The sequence below is a fragment of the Gavia stellata genome, chromosome 4 (genome assembly GCF_030936135.1).
Source record: "Gavia stellata isolate bGavSte3 chromosome 4, bGavSte3.hap2, whole genome shotgun sequence".
NCBI lineage: Eukaryota > Metazoa > Chordata > Aves > Gaviiformes > Gaviidae > Gavia > Gavia stellata.
This window is the reverse complement of record NC_082597.1, coordinates 51,033,361-51,058,569: the sequence shown is the minus strand read 5'-3', so window position 1 is coordinate 51,058,569 and position 25,209 is coordinate 51,033,361. Positions and strand designations below refer to the sequence as shown.

The 25,209-nt window shown below is 43.0% G+C and overlaps 1 protein-coding gene across 1 annotated transcript in view; it reads right to left on the bottom strand.

Moving 5' to 3' along the window:
- Nucleotides 1-18,938, bottom strand: part of CRADD (CASP2 and RIPK1 domain containing adaptor with death domain) — a 79,848-nt gene extending 60,910 nt beyond the window's left edge. The window contains exons 1-2 of the mRNA XM_059816223.1: nucleotides 18,845-18,938; nucleotides 16,161-16,466 (exon numbers count right to left, since the gene is read on the bottom strand). Coding sequence (XP_059672206.1) covers nucleotides 16,161-16,458 — 298 coding nt within the window. The 5' untranslated portion in view covers nucleotides 16,459-16,466; nucleotides 18,845-18,938. The remainder of the gene's footprint in view (nucleotides 1-16,160; nucleotides 16,467-18,844) is intronic.
- Between the last annotated feature and the right edge of the window lie 6,271 nt (nucleotides 18,939-25,209).

Below are 25,209 nucleotides of genomic sequence, written 5' to 3'. Positions count from 1 at the left end.
GCATATGGAAATAGTAAACTGGGAAGGAAAAAGCTATCCAGAATGGGCAAAAGGCTCAAAAGTTGTGGCTCAGACATGACTGGAACCAGATAAGGAGAAAGGGAGCCATTTAGAATTGGGTGTACATGGAAGGGGTATAGGATCACAAGTGGCTTTCCAGGGGATTTTATACTCTGCTCCTGTATTAGCTTACTCAATAAACCAAAGGACTTAACCTATTCAGAGAGTTATTCTTCATTATTAATATGACAATATAAATGCTTTTCTTGATGCACAAGATTAAATTTGCAGTCTGAGTAACTAAATGGTGGTAGCTCTATGGGAGGAAAAGGGCTACGGCAACGACTTGTACAGTCAATGGGAACTGAGCAATAAAAAACCCAAAAAGCCACACTTACGGCATAGAATAGAAGAGGACTTTGTTTATCAATGCAAACCATAGAGCTGTACAAATGTTAGCTGGTGCCAAATCAGAAGGCTAATTAACGCCTGGCAGTACAGAATCTCTTACCACCTCTCTCTCCCCCCCAGGAATAGGCATGCTTTGGGACTGTGTGCCTGCTTTGATGCTCCAGGATTAAGTTATTAGATCCTCAATTCCAGGACTTCTGGTATTCTCCAGCCTCGTGTGGAAAGAGTTCATAATTACCCCACAGGCAGTAATGCAAGACAGTGATGAAGTCTGAAGAGCTCCAGACTTGTCTGGATATGTATATGTCAGACAATGTTTTTGACATGATGACAGTTTCCCAGAATGAACCTGCAAGGTAAGGACAGCACATACAAAAAATAGTGTCTGTCTGTACATAAGCTGAAGGGTTTGCAATTTTAACTGGACAGCATATTATTTAGTACAAGAAGCACTAGTAATGCTGTATCCTGTACAAGTAATTCATAACCCTTACTCGATTCACACCAGGAGGAATCAGTTGGCATGAAAGCAGTATCAAGACGTGGACATCCTGTATATTTCCCTAACTTAGGCCTCTGAAGCTTTATGGACAAAAGTTACCCAATATTTGATAGCACTCAATAAAAGAATGCTGAAGTTGAAAAACCAAGCTGAAGAAGTGTACAATGGTGAAATTCATCTTGGGGGACACTATCAGGAGGGCTAGACACTAACAAGTATATACAACCTAATGTTTAAGACCACCGTGAAAGGCTTATGCACAAAAGCAAAAAGCTAGTTCTGCCTTTCCTAACATTTACAGATGATTACAGAAGACTTGCAGAGAATCTCACGGGATTACTGTTGCTATCATTATCAAGACTGATTTTCTTAAAAAAAAAGTCCCAAAATTACTTCAGCACTTACCAAATAGGTTTTGAATGGGAAGAAGTAGTACATTTGCACAGGCAGAACAAGAGGAGGAAAACCCAGCACACTGCTTTCTTCATCAGAATATAATCCTTGTCAACAAAAATACTCAGTGATACAGGAGGAATTTTACCAAGTGCATGGGCTCCTGAGCAATGAAAGTGAAAGCTGTTAAATTTACAGTTGGACTTGATGTTCTTAAAGGTCTTTTCCAGCCTAAATGATTCTATGATTCTAAATCATAAATTCATGGCTGTAAATCACAGTTCCCTTCTTATCTGGCTTCATAAAACAAACGGGGAGAAATCTTCTAAACCAGAGCCTGGTATGCCAAGAATTTTCTACGAGGGTGCACATACCAAAAGCAAAGTGAACACTGCAGTGGACATATAATCACACTAGGAATGCTTCTGATCAGCATTGGGCAGGAAAACACCTTGTCATGCAGCAGGCTAGAGCGTGAAACTCAAGTTAACAGCAGGGATAACACTCCAGTTCTTCCTGATACTAGTCTGAACGGAAAGGCATCACACTACTGAGATTCGCTTTTTCTCTAAATGACTTGATGTTTATTCTTCACACCACTATAGATGACAAATTGAAAAACAAAAGAAAAATGCTAACAGAACCCAAACAAAACACATATAACCCTGTAATATTCCCCTGGACTCCCTGTGCATCCTTCAGTGGAAACACAGTTGTTTTCCCTCCTGCAGACTCTGTTTATACATTATGGCCCAATCCTGTGGATAATTAAAGTAAATTTAGATGCAAGTAATCTGACTGAGGCCAATGAGCATGCTAACATGCATACAGTCACACAGACAAATGTTTGCAGATTGAGTTTGACAATAAAAATATATTAGCTGAGGCCTCTTAACTAGCTATTCCAATTAAACAAACTTCAGCAATGCATGTGTTTCCTGTAATTGGGATATGGACACCATGTAAGATGACCATCGCCTTCTGAAGACTGAGGAGCTCCTTCAGGCCTTAGTCTTGTGCAAGATATCAAATCAACACAGTGCCACGCTAGCAGCTGGCCAGCTTAATTTTATCTAAACGGAAGTATGGTAACAGCCTTCTAATAAAAGGGTAGACATTTGGGCTAAGCATGTATTACACGTTTGTTTCTTATTTATATTCTACCCATTGATCATACTGGAAGCTGAAAAATCCCTAACATAGGTAACAACTTTAAATAGACAGGTGAATCATATGTGTTTATAGTCTGCACAGGAGAAGGAAGATGATTCACTCAGTTGAACAATTTAAAGATACAAGAACGTTGCCATATATGAGAACTAGGATAAATTAAATATATAAACAAATAGTGATAAATGAAAACAAGACTCTCGGTAACAGGGTCAATTCTCCTGGGTTCAGATGCAAGGAAGAGACACAGGTTTATCGTCAATCCCCTTCCCCCAGGACAGGTCTGAATTATTTCGCTAAAATCCATGCACAATTTCTGGGGAAAGTTAGGGGCATTAAGAAGGGGATTCACAAAGGCCAGTGCGCCAACTGAGAAGCTTGCCTCAATTAACCCAGATGAAACAAGGAGGAGAGGAACTTGAGCCCTGTCTTACCTCTTTCTGGGACTTAGATACGTTTCTTTCAACTACTGGGAAGGACTTCATTCTAGTCAAAATTCAAGATTTGAGCTCTCTCTTGGAGTGACACCTCCACCAAAGATTTATAAAACACAGCTGAGGGGGCACTGCTCATATAAACCATAGATGCGCTTTCTTGGGAAGTGTCGAAGATGTCAAGTCACAAGGTGGTATCCTACATGTTACGCTGTGGGTTCACATTAATGTAAAACTAGTCCACGCAGAAAGCTGCACCTCACTGCCAGCTGCTGGCAGGGACGCAGCCCCATCTGACAGGTGTGTGCTACGAATGCGCACAGGATTCAGCCCTGTGGGTAAGGTCGATGGAGAAAGGCCTGGCTGCATGTCGCGACACGGTCCGTGCGTGAGGCACCGCACTGCTCAGCACTGTCAAGAGGTGGGCAGCCTGGGACCTGCCCAGAGCAGGCTTTGAAGTGCCTGGGGAGCTCCAACAGCAAAAGCTGCAGTGCCCAGGGACCTGGCAGCAGGCACAGGCAGCAGCTCGGCTTCCCATTTTGGATCTGGGTGCCTGCAAGGGGAATGCCCCAAGAATCCTGAGTTACTTTCTACTGCAAACAGCCAGCTAGCATTTCTAGCTATAACCTGATGTTACTTTTAAAATGAGCATTTTGCAGGTGAACTTGTCAGAGCCACCATGGGCACATGAACCAAGGGGATGATGGGAGTGTTTTGCAACCCCAACCGCAGCAATTGCTGTTCAAGGGTATCAAGATGAAACTGATCTCATGTTGGATGTGGCAGAACTGGATTACAGAGAAAAACATGACTTTTTAATTAAACAGAAGAGGAGTAAGAATAAAGAACATGTCTTTTTGCTTTGAAAAGCTGAGCAAACACAGCCATTGCCTACAGTAAATAAAAACATATTTTAAGAAATACTTTCTTCACACAGAAATACTAGAAAGTACTGGTTTTCCGTTTCACTCCAGCTTTCCTTTCTCAACAGATATTTTGCTGAGGATTCATATGCCCCTGCTTAAAGGCAGCACCAGCTGCCCGCGGAGGAAGCCTACCTCCCACCAGAGCCAGCCAGAGATGCCCAGGGCTGGCAAGGGCCTTAGTCAGCCCTTTACCTCTGTAAAGTCCTTTCACTCAACCATAGCACGTGACTTATTAGAAAGATCCAAAGATTGAAACAGGCTGTTCGTTAAAGAGCTCAACATATCATTAACTACAAATGAAAGGGAAGACTTTCAAAAGCATCAGCACAGGACTAAAATTGCCTTCTTTAAAGCCCAGGGGAGCTTACCCTTGACCTTGACGGGAGGAGGGGTAGGTGAGCTTGGGTTAACTATGAGTCTTTTTGAAAAATCCCAGGCAAGGTGGTGAAACACTAAGCAGGATGCCAGAAGAAGTGGTGCACGAATGGCAATTTATTCCTCTTGACCTGATGCATTAATGTTTATTTCCTAAACACACAAACTGTATAGTGTAAATCAAACTGGTTCCTTCTCTGAATGTAGATTGGCAGAAACACTGAAGCTTCACTTCAGTTCGCAGCAGAGGTGTTTGTCAAAACACGTGTACAACTCCTTGCTAATACATCAATATATGAGGGAACGCAAATCTATTCACAGACAAAGCAAGAGCAGGAAGAAAACTTAAAAAGAAAATCTGACAGTATACTGGAACAATAGTCCAATGGCTAAAAGAAGCAAGAAGATTGGTTTTCTGTATACACAGACAATTGCCAAATAGATAAAAATTGGCTTTAAACATCTTGTATACAAAACCGTAAATCTTCTAACAAGATAAACTGCAGCTGCATCTGTCTCAGGTAACAACGAGTGATACTTGGGTGCTCTAGTTCTCATTCATATAAACATATATATGACCGTAAACAAATGTGGAAGGAAAGCTTAGTTGCATATGGCAATGCAGGGAGGGCCTCAAGATATAATAACCATGCATAATCAAGTGTATCCTAGAGGAACTTTCTGACCTTTGCCATACAAGTGACATTTCCCAGTGAGAAGTAAGTCACGTCACTGATGATACTCTCAGACGACAGGCAAAAGGAGTGCAGAGTTTTAACTAATAACAGCTTTTCAGCTATAGAAATTATTTTTCTTTGAAGGTCGAGACATGCTGCCACGTCAGCGTAGGGAAGACAGCATAGCACCCATTCCTTCACCAGAGAGAACATTTCAGTCATCAGTGGCAAGACCTTTGTCCTGCTCTGGTCAACAGGAGTCTGGCCTCTGACTTCACAGACTTTCACTGTGAGACACTAGTTAACATTTTTACTGACTTTGGATGGCTATGCAGCCTCCAGAACACATGCAAGCTAAGGTGGGTGTGTTTGCTACTTGGTTGTTAGTTTTTTTTTAAAACCAGCATTCATAGACTTAATTTACGAAAGACAATAGATTTCCCCCATGCAATAGAAATACAAAAATTAAAACATTTTCAGATGGAGCTCCAAGGCAATTCTGGAGGTGCTAAAAGAAGAGCTGGCCAACTCATATTAATGAAGAAAATTTTCATGAAAAGAAGTCTACAAAGTCTTAAGTAGGAAGTTCTGTCAGTTATGCTGGAGCATATATTAGTGTGTATCTGTGGGCTGTAAGAGCCATTAATTAGTATCAACAGAACGCCTATACTGATGACATAATGCAAAAATAACAACTGCATCTTGCTTTTTCATGTTTACAAGTGGCTTTATCAAGCTGCAGGATCAAGTCCTTACAAGAAAATTTCCAGTCTGTTCTAGAAAACAATTATTATTGTCTGTGCAAAGCTTTTTCAATGGTTGCCCCACCACATCCTGAGACAAGACCAACAGTGGGAAGCTGGCAGCAATTAACAAAAGATCTCAAGGATCATAGAGGACTGCACAGATGATCTAGATGAGGGGATTGAGTGCTCCCTCAGCAAGTTTGCAGATGACACCAAGTTGGGAGGGAGTGTTGATCTGCTTAAGGGTCGGAAGGCTCTGCAGAGGGATCTGGACAGGATGGATGGATGGGCCCAGGCCAATTGCATGAGGTTCAACAAGGCCAAGTGCCGGGTCCTGCACTTTGGTCACAACAACCCAATGCAACACTACAGGCTTGGGGATGAGTGGCTGGAAAGCTCCCCCACAGAAAAGGACCTGGGGGTGCTGGTTGAGAGACAGATGAATATAAGCCAGCAGTGTGCCCAGGTGGCCAAGAAGGCCAACGGCATCCTGGCCTGGATCAGAAATAGTGTGGCCAGCAGGAGTAGGGAGGTGATCGTGCCCCTGTACTCGGCGCTGGTGAGGCCGCACCTCGAATCCTGTGTTCAGTTTTGGGCCCCTCACTACAAGAAGGACATTGAGGTGCTGGAGCGTGTCCAGAGAAGGGCGACGAAGCTGGTGAGGTGTTTGGAGCACAAGTCTTATGAGGAGCGGCTGAGGGAACTGGGGTTGCTCAGCCTGGAGAAGAGGAGGCTGAGGGGAGACCTCATCGCTCTCTACAATTACCTGAAAGGGGGTTGCAGAGAGGTGGGTGTTGGTCTCTTCTCCCAAGTGATGAGTGACAGGACAAGAGGAAATGGCCTCAAGTTGCGCCCGGGGAGGTTCAGGCTGGATATTAGGAAAAATTTCTTTACTGAGAGAGTGGTGAAACACTGGAACAGGCTGCCCAGGGAGGTGGTGGAGTCACCATCACTGGAGATGTTCAAGGAACGTGTGGACGTGGCATTGTGGGACATGGTTTAATGGGTATGGTGGTGTTGGTTGATGGTTGGACTTGATGATCTTGCAGGTCTTTTCCAACCGTAGTGATTCTGTGAACTATGCATGCTTTTGGGAATAAAAGACATGGGAATGATTTTATCATACTGTGATGCAAGTTGAGAAGGAAAATGGACAGAGAATTAAGATATTTTGTCTAATGGAAAACTACAGGTAGTGAACTCTGTAAGCCATTGAGAAGGGACATACCCCAAGATGAGAAACAGTACTATAAACTCTGGGGAACAGAGATACTTAAATAATCGAAGAAAAAAAAAAAGCATTTATTTGCATGCAGCAGCATCCCTGGTATGATGCACATCTACATCTATATGTATACATGAACACAGAATTTTGGGAAGACTGCAGGTGTTTATGGACAAAACCACCTCATCCACTGGCCAGAAGTACAAGCAGTACAGAGCAATAGGAGAGGATGTATAGACTGATACAGATCATGCTGAGGATCTGGCATTCAGACTATACACAGCTGGAAGGTTTCACTTCTAACTGGCTCTAGTCTGGTCCTATGGACTCCGTGAACACCCAGAGCACATTTTCCTGTTTATATTCACCTGAAAGAAATATAATTCAAACACTCCAATTCACTTAAAAAGCACATTCCTAATCTGAACTAGAAGTCATGCATACATATCCAAAGTGTCCTATGTCAGCACCAGTTATATTTAGAGTAAAATCCCACATACTGAGCACACAGAGTGTGATGCCAAGCTTACAGCATCACAGAAAAAATTAGGTTGGGAGGGATCTTTGGAGGTCATCTAGTCCAACCTCCTGCTCAAAGCAAGGCCAGCTTCAAAGTCTGATCAGGTTGCTCAGGGTCTTCTACCATTAAGTGTTGACTCTCCAAGGATGGAGATTCCACAGGCTCTTTGGGCAACCCTACTTGGGCTGCAACCTCTGGTGGCCAGTGCTTAACCGGTCTTGTAAATTTTTTTTCCTTATATCCAATCAGAACTTCCCCTGCTACAACTTGTGGCTGCCACTTCTTTTCCTTTTACTGCGCACCCGCAGGAAGAGTCTGACTCCACCTTTTCTGAGTCTACTTGGCCTCCTCTTCTCCGAGAACAAACTCAGTTGTCTCAGCCTTTCCCTGTACTTCATGTTAAACTAACCACTTTAGCGGAGCTCCACAAGACTCTCTAGTTTGCCAATCTCTCCCTTGCACTGGTGGCATAAAGCTACAAATACAGCCTCCTAGTACCAAGTACAGGGGAATAATCACTTCCCTCAGCCTGCTGGCGTTGCTCTTGCTGATGCAGCCCTGTGCGTGGTTAGTCTTCATCATCATACTTGCTGCCTATCAAGACATCCAGCTTCTTTTCTGTAGAGTTGCAATTGGCCAGTCAGTGCCCATCTTGAGTAATTTTGCGGGAATTTTGTATCCCAGGTAGCAGGACTTTACACTTCCTTCTGCTGAATGTCATGAGGTTCTTGCTGGCCCATTCATCCAGCTTGCTGGGATCCCTCTGAGAGGCTGTCCTGCTCTCCTGTGTCAAATCATCCCCAAGGCCTGGAGTCATCCTGCCTTCCTGCTTTAGGCACAGTTCAGAAGATCCCAGAACACAAACTGACAAGTGTGCAAAGTTATTTCACCTACATACTTCCTGAAGATACAGTCCCTCCCATCACCCAGGTCACTGACAAAGAAGTTAAACAGAATTGGTCCCACTGTCAGCCCTGAGGAACATGCCTTGTAACTAACCCCCAGTTAGATGGACATTGAACCACTGACCACCACCCTTTGAGACTGGTGGTCCGGCCTTTTTTTCACCCACCATGCAGTGCACCCATTCAGTCCATACCTTCCCAGCTAACCACAAGAATGCTATGAGACTATGCTGAAAGCTTTGCTGAAGTCAATTAAATGAAATCTACTGCTGTCATCCAGAGAGGCAGTAATTTTATCACAGAAGGCAAGAATCAAGTTGGTCCATCTTGATTTATCTGTGGTAAACCCAAGCTAGCTGTCCCCAGTCACTCTATTGCACTTTGTGCATTTGGCTTACCACAGCCTACCAAGCATGTCAGAGAACAGCCTCTCAAAGACACAGGCTCACTCCCTCAGCACTCACACACATTCCATCCAGCTCCATGGATCTGTGTATGTCCACTCTACTCAGGTAGCTCCTAACTCAATTCTCTTCTACTATAAACAGCACCTCCCTCATCCACATTCCACTACTAGGCACAGAGACCAAGGCTAACTGACAGAAGGCTTTGTATATGAAGACCCAGCCTTTTCCATGCCCTTCATCAGTGGTTGCCTTAGTCTTCCTTCCACTGCCAATATACCTGTAGAAGCCCATCTTCTTGTCCTTCACATCCTTGAATGGTTTCAAACTCAGGTGAGCTTTGACCTTCATAACTCTATCCCTAAAAGCCCACAGAATGCTTTTTATATTGCTCCTGGGTACCCTGTCCTCACTTCCACCTCCTAAACAATTAGAATTTGAGCTCAGCTGGGAGTTCCCCTTTCAGCCAAGATGGCCTCCTGCCATGCCTGCTGGTTTTCCTGTATGTAGGAATGGACCATTTTTGTGCTTTGAAGATATTTTCCTTGATGATCAGTCAGGTCTCCTGGGTGCTTTTGTCCTCCAGAACTGTCTCCTACAGTGTCCCATCAACCAGTTTCATGAACATGCTAAAGTCCAGGACCTTTACTCTGCTACTTACTTTCTTCTCTTCTGTCAGTATCTTAAATTTGAGCACTGCATGGTAACTGCAGCCAAGACTGACATTAACAAACACATCCCTGAAAAATTGTTCCTTGTTTGTGAGTAGCAAGGCCAGTAGAGCACCTCCCTTAGTCTACTCATCTAGGACATTCATCAAGATATTGCCCCTTCTGCATTCCAGAAGTCTCCTGGATGTACTGTGTCACATTCCCAGTAAACACCAGGGTTGTTAAAAGTTTCCCTGAGAACCAGGGCCTGCAATAGAAGCACTTTTTTAAGAAGGCTTCATAGGATCATAGGGAAATTCGGGTTGGAAGAGACCTCAGGTCTCCTGTCCAACCTCCTGTTCAAAGCAGGGTCAGCTCTGAGATCAGACCATGTTGCTCAGTATTCTATCCAGCCAGGTCTTGAAAACTTCCAAAGATGAAGACTACTCAACCCTTCTGGGTCCCCATTCCACTTCTTGACTCCCCTTATGATGAAAAACTCTCCTTACAGCCAGTCAGAACCTCCCATTTCAACTAACACCCTTCATGTCTCATCGTCCCACCATGCATTGCTGTGTGTAGTCTATCCCTGTCTTCTCTTGATACCCTCTTTGTAGGCATTGGAAAGCTGCTATCATCCCTTCTTGAGGCTCTAGCTTCTCTTGATTGGGAAGCCCTATAAAATATGCTACCACAATGTCTCTCTTGCTGAGCTCCCTTCTGATCCTAACCTATAAGCTCTTGACCAGCCTGTTGCCCAGGCAATGGCAAAGCTCTGTGTATTCAAGACACTCCTTTGAAGAGACTGCAATGGCATCCTTGTCTAAGAATCTGAGGCCATGCTCTATGGTACTGCAGTTGTGTGAATTATCCCACGGTGTCTCTGCAAATCCAATGAAATCACAGCGCTGCAACTGTGCAGACCTCCACTTCCTCCCAGCACGTCTGCTGGTGAAGACACTTTTGCCCCACACTGTCAGGTTGATCCCATCTGTCCCTAGCAGTCCCCATTTCTTGAAAAGGGTCCTATGGTCATAGAGTCCTGCCATGACACCAGGTACACAGACAGGTGTGAATACGCAGGATGCATCCACCCCTGCCCAGGTCTTTCCCCCTTGAATGGCAGGATGGACAACACTGCTTGGGCTCCATCCCTTCACATGGGATCACTGAGCGCCACAGTCACCCTTAATCTACTGAAGTATGACTAGTGCCCACACAGAGTAGCAAAGTCTGATGATTGGCCAGGCCTTGGCAACCTCTGGGATGTCCTGGATCCAGTCCCTGGGGAAGTGGCAAACTTTGGAAGTCATCAGGCCTGGTCAGCAGATGGATGTCTCCATTCCATACACCAGAGAGTCTTCAATCCCAATTAGCCATTGCTTCCTCTTAGTGGCACTGGTTATGAGTACTTGATCAGGCACAGCTGGCCCAAACACCTCTCGCCAGAACTCACTCCTCCTATCCTGTTTCCAGGGACTATACGTTTTATTAAATCTATATTATTATTATATAGATTATATTATTATATAACACATATTTGTGTTACTGAGGATGACACCAAGTATGGTTCTATCTTTCCATTAACTTACCTGAAAGAAACTGTTTGAGACTGGACAGGAAACACTATAGTTCTTAACAGTGATGCCTAAGATTTGGGCTTCTCAAAGTGAAAAACATAGACGTAAGCAGCATAAACACAGCTGCTTATTAACATGGCAAAAAAGCAACAAAGCAAATATTCCTTAAACTGTAAAAAAAAAAAAAAAAAGAAAGAAAATCTTATGTTCATACACACATTAAAACCATAATACATACACAGAACACTCTGTAGAACCAGGAAAGTTGATTACTTGTCCATGTCATGATGCATGCTGTTAATATTGAGTGTGTGCACGAACCTTTAATGCCAGAGTTCACAGATCTTGCTGCGGTCAGGAACAAAGCCAAAGCTGTAAATGTAACACTCGATTTTCAGGGGAGATGGGAATGTGGAAAAGAGTTTGGGAAATTCTCCTACGAGGATGCCTTTGGATCTTTACAGAGAACCAGAGAACATTTTCTATAGCCTCCAGGCATTGGGATGTGGCACAAGGGCATTCCTTCATCTCCAGGTCAATCCAGCACAGCCAAGGCTGCTAAGCCCATCCCTTTCTTTCAGACAACATGGGAGGAAACTCCCCCTTCTGCCACTGGACTATACAAGAGAGGGGAGGGAAAGAGAAGAAAGAAAAAAACCCGTCTTCTGTCCACCATTTTAGAGAGAGAAAAGGAATTCATCAGCTGCTGTCCTATCTGACATCCAAATGGAAAAGGCAAGAGACCAGTTTGTTTCCTCACTGCATTAGACGTGAGAGGAAGCAGGATAGGAAGAGGGCAGGAAGCAGCCAACAAAAGGTAAGAAGAGATGCTAAACTTCCCCATGTCCTAATGCTGTTGCATTTGAATCCGAATTCTTACAAACCTACAACCCAGCTGTGGAAAAAGGACTTTGGGAAAGCTGGGGGAGGGGGAGGGAGAAGGATGGCTTTCTCAGCAGAAGTACATGTTTTGCTTTGTTTTGTATTTGCATGCTTCATCCAAAGTGTTACACAACATGAAGCTTTATATAGCTATACAAGAACACACACACAAAAAAAAAACAACAGCCCAACCACACCAAAATCCATTCAAAGCAAAAAACCTCACCCAAGTCTAACAGGACCCTAATGCACACTGCTGATTAGGTACCACAACAACAACAACAAAATCATGCATTAGAAAACACGCCTTGCTTAGTTGTGAGAGAACAGCTTTCCCAAGACGATTCTGTGTAACTCCATGCCCCAAATCCACTAACATTTGCCAGATAGCAACGGCCGCTGCAGGATTCCTTTGGCAAACACTGTATCTCAGACTTTTCTCTTTCTCAATATGCTGCGATTTCCTATGGAATGGAGAAATCATCTATACTACAGAGAGGCGCAGTACTAACACTTTTAGAAGCAAATAATTTTATAGCAACATATAGTAGAGAAAGAAATATAATACTCTGTCAGAGACATTCCTGAGCAGAGAGAGATTAGAAGAACATTCTGATAAACAAACACCGTCAAAGCTTATATTTTTTTTATTCAGTGCAAAAAATGCTGGATAACTGTTTGCTGTTCCTAGAAAGAATGGAATTCTGTTGCCAACAGCTGTAGTTTTTCATAGGAATTATAATACTATATTGAAGATTTATGTTCCTGACAAAGGCATAAAGTTACCCAAACTAGGGCAGAAAAAACAGAATAGTCTTTTCCCAACGAAACAGACCCACATTATTTTTGTTAACTCTTAATATGGCAGAAGTTTTGATCTTCAAAACCAGGAACTCATGCTGCAGTTGATGTTTATCATGATTAAGTCTTGCAATGCCACTCTGCACAGGATGAACTGTTTTATCACAGGTTCTTACACAAGCAAGAAATACCCTATCATCTTGAAATCAATTAAAGTCATAAATATTTACCTCCAAAAGCACATGACTTAAATTTTCTTCTGAAGATTTTTGGGGTTTACAATGATGCTTTCCCTACCTTAAGAAAAGGTTTCCCCAAAGCTGTGGCCATCTGACAGATCCATACGAGAGAGGAGAGAGGTGACCCTATGCAAAAGGCTGTCTTGTGCATAAAGTAAACAAGCAAGGGGAAGGAATCTTGGGTCTCTTCGCTGCAGTTATAGAGATGCAAGTGGCCCTACCTGCCTGCACGTCACTCTCCTGATTCCCATGGTAAAACTATTCCTTGTGATCTGCAGGTTTAGGGTCTTCTGTGTTCCTTGGAACTACGGCAGATAACAGCATACAGAACTATTACTTTTAAGTCAACTGACATTCAGGAATAAAACTTAGGATATCACAAGGTTTACAGTTCATTTATTTGCAAGCAGCCAAACAGCATACTCTGGGTCGAATCCTGGGCCAATTTACAGTTACACTATATGCTGCTCTATGAACATTACACCGAGTCACACAACTGGGGAATCAATAAATCCATTGCCTTAGAAGAATTTGCCTAAAGGCTCCCGATGAGTCAATGGCAGTGTCTTGTTGAGTTCTCGGACTTTGGCTTCCATTTCATAGCTGCTCGGTCCACCAGATCACATTTACACTACATCACAAAAATGTTTTTGTTTCTGTCTTTCTGAAATTGCTGTTTGTTTGATTCGGTTGGTTTATTGATTGGGGTTTTTTTTACTAGGGGAAGAAAATAAATTAAAAGCTTCATAACAATTGCAGTTGTGATTTTTTTAACTGGGAACCAATAAACTCTATTTCTCAGCTGAAGCAAAGATAGAAAGCCTGATCTCTTTGAACAAAATGCGTCCAAAGGCCTACATAGAAAAATCACTGTGCACATGCCACAGTTTTTATGTTCAGATAGAGAAAACCTAATGGTCTACTTTTACTGACTTTAAAAATCCTACATGTAGTCAGTGAGAAGTGAAAGAGTATAAAATACAACCTTCCTTCAAGGAACAACTTGCCACCAGTCCTTAGTCCTGCAAAAGATCTGCAAAAACTGAGGATATTTTGCTTGAGAAAACACAATTTTAATTGAGCATAAACAAGTGAACAGCAGGCATGTGATTTCCGTAAGTAAGCATGATTCAAAGAAAAAAAAGATTTAAAGCCATAAAACCAACTTCAATTTTAAAAGTTTTATGGTCAAAAAAAAGATAGTGTGTATGTGGCAGGCTTTTTTCACTACAAATAGATTCTTTAAAAGAACTTGCCACTGACAAATCATCATTTATAACAACTATTTCCAATAAGGCAGAAGTTAAGTTATCTAGCATGGCACTAAAGAACACATTTAATTTTAAGTGTGCTTATAGTTTTATTAGAGCTAATGACTTTTTCCATGCTTAAGGCCAAGCATATGCTCAAGTACTCTGCCGAGAGAAAAGCTTAGAATTTTGTTGTTTAGAAGGCAAAGGGAGACTTTTTATCTCAAACCACATTTTCTTGCATGTAATCAGCACTGATGATGCCGCCATAGTTTCCAATTCATTCCAGGGTGCACTCAGCATTTATTAGGGCACAGATGGTGCTCTCTTTCTTTGGCTTCTAAAGATCATGCCTAAATATTAAGAAAACCTTGGCTATCTGCCTCTTATCCTGTTCTTACACTCTCTATTGCCACAGTAAAAATAACAGTAACCTTTGATCTAATCTGGAAGCCTTTTCTAACTTACACACAAAATTTGGCAATAGGATTATCAAGTACAGTCAGCCCACTCGAAACCAGAGAACCTGATATGCATAAATCCAGCACATTAGTCACAAGCAATCAGGAATGGGAAGAAGCAATCTACAAAACAATCAAAGAACAAAAATCAGAAACAATATTTCTAGTAACAAACTACACGATCCTGACTGTACGCGATGGTTGTGTGTGCATTTCTGGAACTATAAGGATTATTCAACAGCTTAATCAGCAATTAGCAAAGATAGAGGCTGATTTGTAAGGCAAATAAAGACCATTAACATGACAGGATTTGTCATAACAGTGAGCAAGGTCTTTTCCAACACACTCAATGCTGCAAGTTTGCATTGTGCTGAGAACTTGCAGTGTTTTCCCCTATGGGCAGCACAGGACATTTATTTCCCAGTTTCTGAAAATTATTTACCCATTTCCGAGCAAGCATAAAGCAACCTCCACAGAGACCCAACAGAAAGACAAGCTGTCACGATATTCCATTAAAATTGTCCTAAGGTAAGATAATGTCAGATTTGTCCAGCAGATCTTGACAAAACGTTCTTGAACACGCAGCTAACTGGGGTGCAAGTGCACACGATGGTCAACGGGTCTTAGTCACCCATGTTCACAGACTTTCAGTCTCACAAAAAGCACACTGACACTGGAAAAATCACACATCATGCATCAAAATACGTATGACCAAACTCAAATGGGGCAGGGCAGGAGGGTGGAGGGCTTGGAGAAAGGTTAATCAGACTGCTTGGAAACAATGTTCCCAAGTTAGGACTACTTCACTATCTCGCTGGTAACATGAGGTTAGCGGCCAGTGCATGCTGCCAGAGTCTAGGGCAAGAATCGTGCATTTTAAGCAGTTGTCTTGACTTTAAAAGACCTCAACAATTGCATGCATGGCTTGGTAAAGAAATCAATTCTGAACAAACATCAAGTCCAGAGAACTAGTTTTAGAAGTACATTTAAATGTCAGAAAGCCAGAGATTGACTAAATAAGATTATATAACACCCACTAAATCGGTTAGCTCCTAAATTTGTTTTAAAACTAAACAATAGCTAGTAATTTTGGAAGTAATTATCCTAGATATTTGCACTCCAGTAAACATAATAAACTAAATAAATCTAAATTAGCATATGATACTAAATCAAAATGACATTAAAATCATAATAAAAGTAAGTAAATAAAAATTCTGTCAATATGAACAATCCAGAAACAAACCATTGTAAAACATATATAAAACAAAAAATAATCCAGTATGGATGGTGAAGAGACTGTTCTGCAGCTAGTCAAAACTACTTTTTATAGTCTGCTCCCTTTGAGGTAATGGAGTCTGGGTCCTCCGACATCCCAGCCTCTCCTGCTGTCTCCTGGTCTCCTGAAACTCAGCCCTGCTCACTCCCCAAACTTTGCAATACTTCCTAGTGTTTAGCTGGCTTCCAGGAAATTCAGGCTGTCCCCTTTTGCTGGTATCATGCTCCATATCTACACAACGCATAACTTGAAATTACTGGTACATTCAATACTTTCAAAATTACGACTTGAGAACAAGCTTCAAAATGTCAGCAACAACAATCCTGGCCTTACCTGCAGGATCTTGTACTGTCATTTCCTTACGCTTCACCATCAGCTTGTCTTTTACCCACGGGAACTCCTGTAAGGAATCCAAGAATGTATCAAAAGCCTTGGGTCCTCTGCTGGGCAGAATATCAAGGAGCATCATAGTTTTTCTCTGACTGGTGGTTTGGGATTTTATTTCTTGAACATGACTGTCCGTGAGAATCCCTTCTTGGTAAAGATACTGAATAACAATTCCATCCACTAGCACCTCCGTGCAGAGCTCCAGGCGCAGGGAACGCAAAAGCTGCTTGTCTCTGGCATCCATCTAGCAACCTAGAGCGTGAGAAAATGAGTAGGGAAATGTGTGAAGATTAAAATACTTCAACTTTTAACACCCAGAAGTGATGTTTGATACCTGGCAATCTTTAGAAAGAATGCCTAACTCATAATCACCAACCTAGGAAAACTATTAATGATCCCCACCATCTTCTTTCCGCTCAGATTTCACTGTCTTACGAGCTAAAATGAAGCCCTACCTGGGAAATATTAGACAGGAAGAGAACCTTTGGCACTGTGAAGACCAGTCCTTCACTGGAATAAAAACCATGCCAAATAATCCCACTCACTAACTGGTCAAGGTCCATGCTAAAGGCAGCTAGAGCATTTGCCAGTCCTTAAGAGACTCTACCCCCAAAAAGTTGGAGAGATGTCACACCTGACCTCTGCCACTGGTGCCTCTGACGCTATTGCTGGTGCAGCACTTTTGCTGCAGTACTGCAAAAGCAGCAGCAGGACTGGTAGATGCACCACAGATAGGCAGCAGTGCCAGGGACAGAGTGAGAGTACAAGCAAGGAGATGGAAAACAAGCAGGCAAGAAAGAGAACTGGATTTCCCCATTTGATGTTAGGATGCTCATTTTGGACAGGTGAAGCTGAAGATTCTGGTCTCTAACATGCACTACCTTTACACTATTGGGAGCAACCACTGGACTAAAGCAAAACCAGATAAAATTCAGGCAGCAGATCCCTGCCATTTCTCCCTTCCAGGATTCCCTGACAGCTCCTGAGGTCATGAAGCACTCACAGAGTTCAAGACAGGCACCCAGCAGCAGCTCTGAGGGCATTATCTCAACCCAGGCAGGAAACTGTTTCAGATGCTATGAAGCTCTTGCGCTTCACGTGCTGCACAGGCCACTGAGAGTCCCCGTCCACGAGCCTCCTCACCCCTGTGCCGGACAAGGAACATCGACTTCTCCAGTCACTGCACAGCACTTGATGAGCTCCCCTTCTTCATGACCAAAGTGGTCAACGCTTTTCAAAAATAAGGCCTTTTCAAACAATCTGAGTTTGTACTTTCGTGCACTGAAAAATGCCTATCAAGCCATGAATCTGAAGGGGGAACTTCTGCTGAAAAAGGCCTTTGGCTCGCTGACTGCAGAGTGAGCACAACTGAAGTTTTAAAGCCCTTAACACCAAGGGCCCTTAACACCAAGGTTACTGGCCCAGTAAACTTCCAGGATGGGGTGTATTGATTTTTAAGATTTTTTTAAAGATTAAGTATTTCTTTGTGTGTGTTTAGCATGAGAAGGAAAAGTCTGAGTCAGGAACTAAGCAGCCTGATACAGAAATGTATCAGGATTTTGGTGTGTAACAGTATAGAGACAGAGTTTAGTGCAACACAGAATTAATTTCAATTAATTTGAATAGCAGCCTATATCTACGGATCCAAAGTAAGCTCTAAAATGAATTTTCTCTAGTGATGCTGGTGCTAAAGTAAAAATATGAGATGTCCATTTACCCAAAAGATGACATGGCTCAAATCTTCCCCAGATACTTCTAAAAACGCATCTTCTCCATTGTAGAGCCAAATTTTAAGAACTATATCCCCACGTCCTGCTGAATGAGCGCCGTCCTTGACTTACCACCACACCAATACAGGCAGGTTTATATCTTTCTGGATCTGACACAGAATCTGCCCATGAATGGGGATAAAACTTTTGAAAGACCCTTTCTGATCCTAAAAAGAACATTCACTTAGTTCTTGGCTAGAAACACTCTGGCGTTTTCCCAAACACCAACTGCACTGGGCTGCTTATGACTCCAAGTACACTCCCATGTGCCAGCTTAGCTAAGAATAAGGTTCACCCTGCCTAATCCGTTAGTGATTTTGGCGATTCACAGCATGTCTACAGGTTAAAAATCTCCCCCCCCCAAAAAAAAATCAAGTTTTGCGTTTAACTCCTCCCCTGTAACCGCGGTCTGGAAGCTGCTGCTCCTGCCGCAGTCAGGGGCCGGCTGCCCGACCTGCTGGCACCCAAGCCCCGAGCCTCCCGCTGCGGCCCCAGCCCGACAGGCAGCAGCACCCCGGCCTTCCTCCCCTCCGCCCTCCCTCGGGGCACGGCTCGGCGCGGCTGCTGCAGCGGAGGCGGGCGCTGCCGCCGGCCCGCGGCCCCCGCCAGCCCCGTGGAAGGAAGCCCGGCCCCTGCCCCGGCCCCGCAGCGCGGGGGGCCGCCGCCGAACGGCCCCTCGGCACCGCTCGGGCTGACGCCTTCACTCCCGCTTCCCCCTCGGCGGCGCCCGGGGCAGCGGGCGGGGGAGCCGGGCCGAGCCGAGCGCGGCCGCCGGCACCACAGCGCGCAGAGGGCGAGAGAGCGGGCGGGGCGGCGAGGGCTGCGAGGGGAGAGCCCTCTCCGCCCTCGCCCCGTACTTACAAGAGGGAAGTGGGGAACTACACAGGGCACCCCGGTGCCCGCGGAGCCTGCGCGGGGAGCACCATCTTTGTTGAAGGCAAGAGGGCTTCGCCGGAAGTCGCCGCCGCCGCCCTGCTGCGGGCCGACCGAGGAAGGGCCGCCGCTGCCGGCCCCGCTGAGGGCGGGCGGGGGTGGGGGGGGAGCCGCCGCCGCCGCCGCCGCCGCCGCCGCCATATCAGCTGTGGGCAGCGGGGCTGGGTGGCCCCGCGGGTCGGGACGCACCGCTGCGTCCCACCCGCCGCCCGGGCGGGAAGGTGGGCCTAGGGGCGGGGGACGCGTGCGGCGGGGTGTCTGCTGCGGGGCTGTGGTTTGGCGGGGGACGCTGGCAGCGCGGAGCCGGCCCCCGTCCGCGGCGGGACTGGCTGTAGCGCCCGGCTGCGGCGAGCTTCGCGAGCGGGCGTTCAGCAAGGGGAAACAACCCCCGACCGGGCTGTCAGCAGGCGCGTAGCCGGCCCCACGCCAGCTCGAGAGCGGCCTGAGGGAGGGAGGCCGCCGCGCAGCCCCCCCCCCCCCCCCCCCCCCGCGGCGGGGTCCCCTCCGCTGCTTGGTGCCGCGGCCGGGGTGGCGGTCTCCGCGAAGGAGGCTCCTTTCCAGGAGTTTGGAGGACCTGCTGTGTTCTCAGCATCTGGGTGGTGGGTTTTTTTTAGAAAGTGGAGGAGTTGTATCCAAAATTAAATTAGAAATTACAAAAATGTAGTTTTCGTGACATTAGAAACAGCTGATCTCATTAATCTCTAGGGCTACTGGTTCCTATTTGCAAGTATATGCCAAGCCAAACTTCATCCAGGTGCTGATATCATTGTATCAAACATACAGCAATGTTGCGTTGAATACTATATATATTTAGCTTCATTATTTTCATCTGAACAACCTAAAAACGAAGAAACTTTAATAGATGAAAAACAATTAGTACGATCCAGCCTGTCTCTTCAGGAGCTGTGCACATTCTCCTAGTTTTATTCATCTATTAGTGGATATGAAAACATCTCTTTCACATAATTTTATATGAATATTTGAAACCAAAGTACAGAAGAAGAGAGAAAACTCTGATTTACAGGGCTATAAAAATGAGGTGGTGTCATTTCCTATCATGTATCACTGAACTTTTTTTCCATCTTTACGTAGGTGTCAGGTGTCACACAGGCTTGAGCAGTGTCAGCCCTTTTCTTTCATGTTGGGACCGCAATAGCGATGAAAGAAAAAAAAAAAGATCCTGCAGAGCTGGAACGAGCTACCTTGAAGCTGCAGGCAACCACAGCGAGCTGGCTGTGGTCTGCTTGGCTTGCTAACGCCTACCCTCTGGAAAAGCAGGAAAGGTGGTTACTGCAGCTGCTGCTAGAAATGTTGCCACTGTGTGAATCCCATTTGTACATTCAGTTCAGACTAATCGTACAGATTTAGGCGTATTTGGAAGATTTAAGGGTATTTGGAAGTTAGTTATGGAAACCTGGACATGCCTTTCCTAGATATTGTACCCAGGAAATATTTGCCATGGAAAAATATAACTGAAAGTATTATTGGTAGAGCTCCCATACTGCATATGCTCAACATGATACTTATCTACAAGATTTTGCATAAATATACACGCTTTGTCATGCTCAGAAAGCTTAGATCCTTTTCCTTTGATTTTCCTGTGGCTGACAGCGAAGTTGAACATTTATGTGGACACAGAATGTAAATCACAGTCTTAAAGGCAAAGTTTGTACACTGTATTTAAGAAATGTTTAAAAAAATGACATACATTTATTATGTGGCCAGCTTCTGCAGAGGTGCTATTTCTTTGGCAATTTTCAAGCAATATTTTCGTTTAATTGACATAATGGTTTTATCTAGGATTATTTCCAGACAATAAATTTGATATAAGGCTCTTAAATTGCTTTTAAATAATTGATAAATAATACCTTATTCCAATACATCTATTAAACCAAGGTAAGCGTTTTTCGTCTCAGGCACACATGTTAGTCTTCTAGGAACACAGATATAAAAAATTTAAATACTCCTCTGGGTTGTTTCAGAGTGATGCATTAACATACTTACTATGACCCTGACAACACTGGAAACCACACAAGTAAGTCATCATCGGTGACTCTGAGACAAGAAGTATGCTGCTGTTGTAGCCGAAGTACAATTGAGGTGGTTTTAAATTTTCATGTCATACATAGTTTGTAATACTGGTTGTGAGAAAATACATTTGTAAACAACACAAACTGGCACCAGGGAGCAGAGAACGCCACAAACCATCTATATGATGATTTCTCAGCACAGCGCTGTACAGCTACTGAAAGTTTCCTTTCTTAGCTTCTTATATTTCTGATTGCCAGCTTTTTTTTTTCAGTCACGATCTAAGGAACTATATTGTATCTCGAACTGGAGTAACCAAACTTGGAGACTTAAAATATCACATTATTGTCATCCTGACAGCTGCATTTAATTCCAGATAATGTGCCTACATTTTAAAATAGAAAACGAAGGCAAGCAGTTACATCACTTGCGTTTACTGTATCTTTTTGCCAGATGAGGCAATTAGGATTATTTATTTTATACTGTCCAAGAATATCTTAGAAAGTTAGCAAAACATATGGATATGCACAGAGCAACTCCAGTTCCTGCTCAAGTAAATGGGAGCAGTTGTACAGCCAGCATTTAGTCAGGTCTTTGCTTACAGTCTAAACAGATGCAAAGAAGGAAAGCCGTGAAAGAAAACAGATAAGCCTAGGAAGGAAGAGGATGACAGCAGAGGTCCAAGTCTGATTAAAGGGAAAATCCGGTGTTTCCTTGTCCTTCCACTAGTTTATAACTAGTGCTGCAAATTCATTAGCAGAAACTGTAAATGCGCTACTGGTGTTTCGGATTCATCTTTAGCAAGGCACCCCAGGTGTTGATTATACTCTGCAGTTACAGAATAAGGATGCGCACAGGTAATACTTTAAGTCCAAGGAGGGAAGCCCTTAAACTTTTCATTTCAGTTCTGTTTGGGTTCAGCTCTAACTAAAGTTCTTCCAGTTCAATTCTGGTCTGAGTTCAACAAAACTTCAGAAGGGTGGTTTGGGTCTATTCCAGTTTTAGGAACAAACATATATATATATATATATATTTGAGCCAGTTTGGGTTCAGCTCAACTCCCCACTAATTCTGCTCAAATCTGAAAGCTAACCATGTAAATTAAAAAAGTATTTCCTAGACTTTGTAGATCAATGGACCACGATCAATCCCGCACATCGGTATCATCAGACTTACGCTCTCTGGTTCTGTGGATTGGGGAATTACTGGTGGTTGTCAGGCCACACTTTTGAGGACTGCTGAATTCAGGGTAGCAAGTCCAAATCTGTGGGAACCATGCTAAGCGGCATCTCTTCTGACAATGCTATTCTCTTTACTTGTGGGTTATTCCAGAATACCAGATTTTTAAATTTACTATACACTTTTTAAAAACTCACTTAAAAGTCCCAAATCTTTTTAGAAACTCTGTACAAGTATAATGAGATTAAAAAAAAAAAAAAAGCTTTTGAGAGGATTCTTTATGCTAGTTAGAGTCAAACTGTATCCTAGCATGTATGTATTGTCTTTGTTTTCTCCAGACTAATTTGTTTCTGCTGATAACAAGAGCCAAAATGTGTTTTTAAAACTAGTGCAAGCAGATTTAATCTATTAGGACTATGCTGTTTTCAATTGTCTGTAGGACAACATTCCAACTTTAAGGACAAAAGAAAAGAAATATGAGCCTCTAGATTTGTTTATTAAAAACACATCTAATTGCTTAAATCTCTCACAAAACCTTTGTAATGAAGATGGAAAATAAGAAATATATTATATGGTTGCCTGTCGTTTTTAGAAAGAAGAGCACAGAAAACATTTCTGAATGTGTTGTATCTCAAAAACACTGTCAAAATACAAGTCAGGGTGGCCCAAACTCAGTGGCCTGAAGAACAGATGAGCGTCTTACAAGCCGTTGCCGTCCACTGCCATTCCAGGCAATAATCCTTTCCTTTCCTCCCTCTCCTCTTCCTCCTCACCCTGGTGCCCATTGCACTCCCCTTTTCAAGTGTGTCCCTCCCTAATACCAACATCCAGGTCTCCCGCACCAGCCACCAAAACCCAGGCTGATGCCAAGGAAGGGAAGGTTTTGGTATGGAAAGACTGCCCAACTTGTAGACTAAGCTTAAGCATGCTGCACTGGGTGCCAGCAGGGTTTGAGGGCACTGGACAGTAGGTTAGGAGGGGGTGTCACTCTCCAGCTGGCGTTTGCTACTCCAAAAGTGATTCCTTATTGCTCCTGAGAAAAGATGACAGGCAGGACTGAAGTGCATCACTGAAGGGGATCAGGCTCTGGGCTGCCGCTTAGATTATTCTGGTACTTCCTAACCTCCCATTCATTTAAATAATAAAAGCTTTAAATTAAGTGCCATTCGAAGAGAGCAATGAACATAAAACGTAGGTGACACGTCATGAACTTCCTTAACAGTATTATTTTATTAAAAGGCATGTCCAGCATGTAGATAAAATACAGGACAGAAAGTTTCAAAACATCTTAAACCATGGGGTTTGAAGTCACCGTGTAGTATCTATACATTTACATTTGTTTCAATAATGAAAATGGTTATTAGCAGTACTGCAATGAATTAATTCTTAAGGCATTTTACTTTGATACAATTAATCTCTAGCCAAAAGTTGAATGTAGAGTAGTTTTAAGAAAAGAAGCAGGCATCAAATGTGAAACTTCTGTATTCATTCTAGGAAAAAAAAAAAAATCTCTGCAATGAATTATAATAAAAACCCTGCAGTTAATATTTGCAAAATATGACTCGGCATTTCTCAAAATTTTAAGTCCATTTTCTTTAAATATATGAATAAATGTAGTTGTCTGTTTTTGAAGTTTAATTTAAAGATGCTTTGAGGAGACAGATGAAATACTGCATGCCTCTGAATATTTATTCCAGACTTATGAAATTAGTTTTTAAATGTAAAGCAACCATTTTAATAATGTGAGAACAAACAAAGAAAATTCACAAATTAGCCTGAAAATCAAACATTGACAAATCAATAAAAGGAATTTAAGATTCAAGTCTGAAATATTTTCACAAAACCAACTTCTTTTGTTTGCAAATTACAGCATATGAAATGGTTGTCCAGCATTTTAGATAAAAGACTGGAAGGTTGGCTTTATTTAGGAGGAGAATAACTACTGCTTTTTCTAATCTTCTCTTTCTTTCCCAGGCTTTGAACTGGCCAAACTCATATACAGTACCTGTATTTTTAAAGGTTCATACTTCCAGGTTAAGCTTTTCAGGAGCTAGTAATGATTCATGGAAAGTTTTTACAGGTAGCCTAGCAAGAGATTTGCTACTGCTTATACTTCTTCCATGCATCCTGTTTTCAAACAAAAAATACCCTTCAATTAAAAATTTACTTTTGTTCCCTTTCAAAATGAAACCTGCATGCACGGTTATAGTGGGCTAGTTAAGCAGCCTGCACTAGGCACTGCATCCTCCATCAGGGGACTTAAAAGAAACAGATTAATTTCCAGAAAAGTTATCTTCTCGCAGGCAGTTTCCCTCACAGACAACATGCATCTGAAGCGCTTCAGCTCCAAAGGAGTGGAATGCCACTTCCATTGCAACCTAGTTAGACAAGAATCTTACTTTGCTAACTTAATTTATTCTCTCTTCCTAGCAACGCAGCCATTCAAAGATAGTACCACCATTGCAGCTTAAGTTCATATCAATGTTAGTTGAAATATAAGCGACTTTTCACCCTACGCTGATAAATTACAAAATGTTAAGTCCACTGCCCACTTTACAGATAGGTAAATCGCAGCTAATACAGGCTCAGTCTTGTTTAATATTGCTTTTCCTAAAAGAAAGTGAACTGGCTAAAAATCCCATAAGCAGTAACAGTTGATCCATAACTTATTCTGCCCTCCAGACTGTGTCAATAAGCAGCACGCTAGGTAAGAAAAAAGCAAACATATGACGTGTAATATAGGTGGCCAGAGCAACACCTCAAATTTGGGGATTCCCCCTGAGACAAACTGGGTGTGGGTACAGAGATTCAGCTGAACAGATCCTATTTCAGGGCTGCAACCTAAAGAAATACAATTAAATGGTAACAAAGCATTTTGAAAAGTTATTTTACAGCCTTCAGATACCAGTCTTACCAGTCTCAAATAATTCTTATTATCAAGCCTGATCCAAATAACCTCAATAAAGTCAAAAGAAGAATTTGCACTGGGCTTTGAATCTTTTCCCATGTTTAACATACCTCCGCATTTACTATTTATTAACCAACAGTGCACCAAATTGCAATCCTCAGCTATGAAACATCAATTA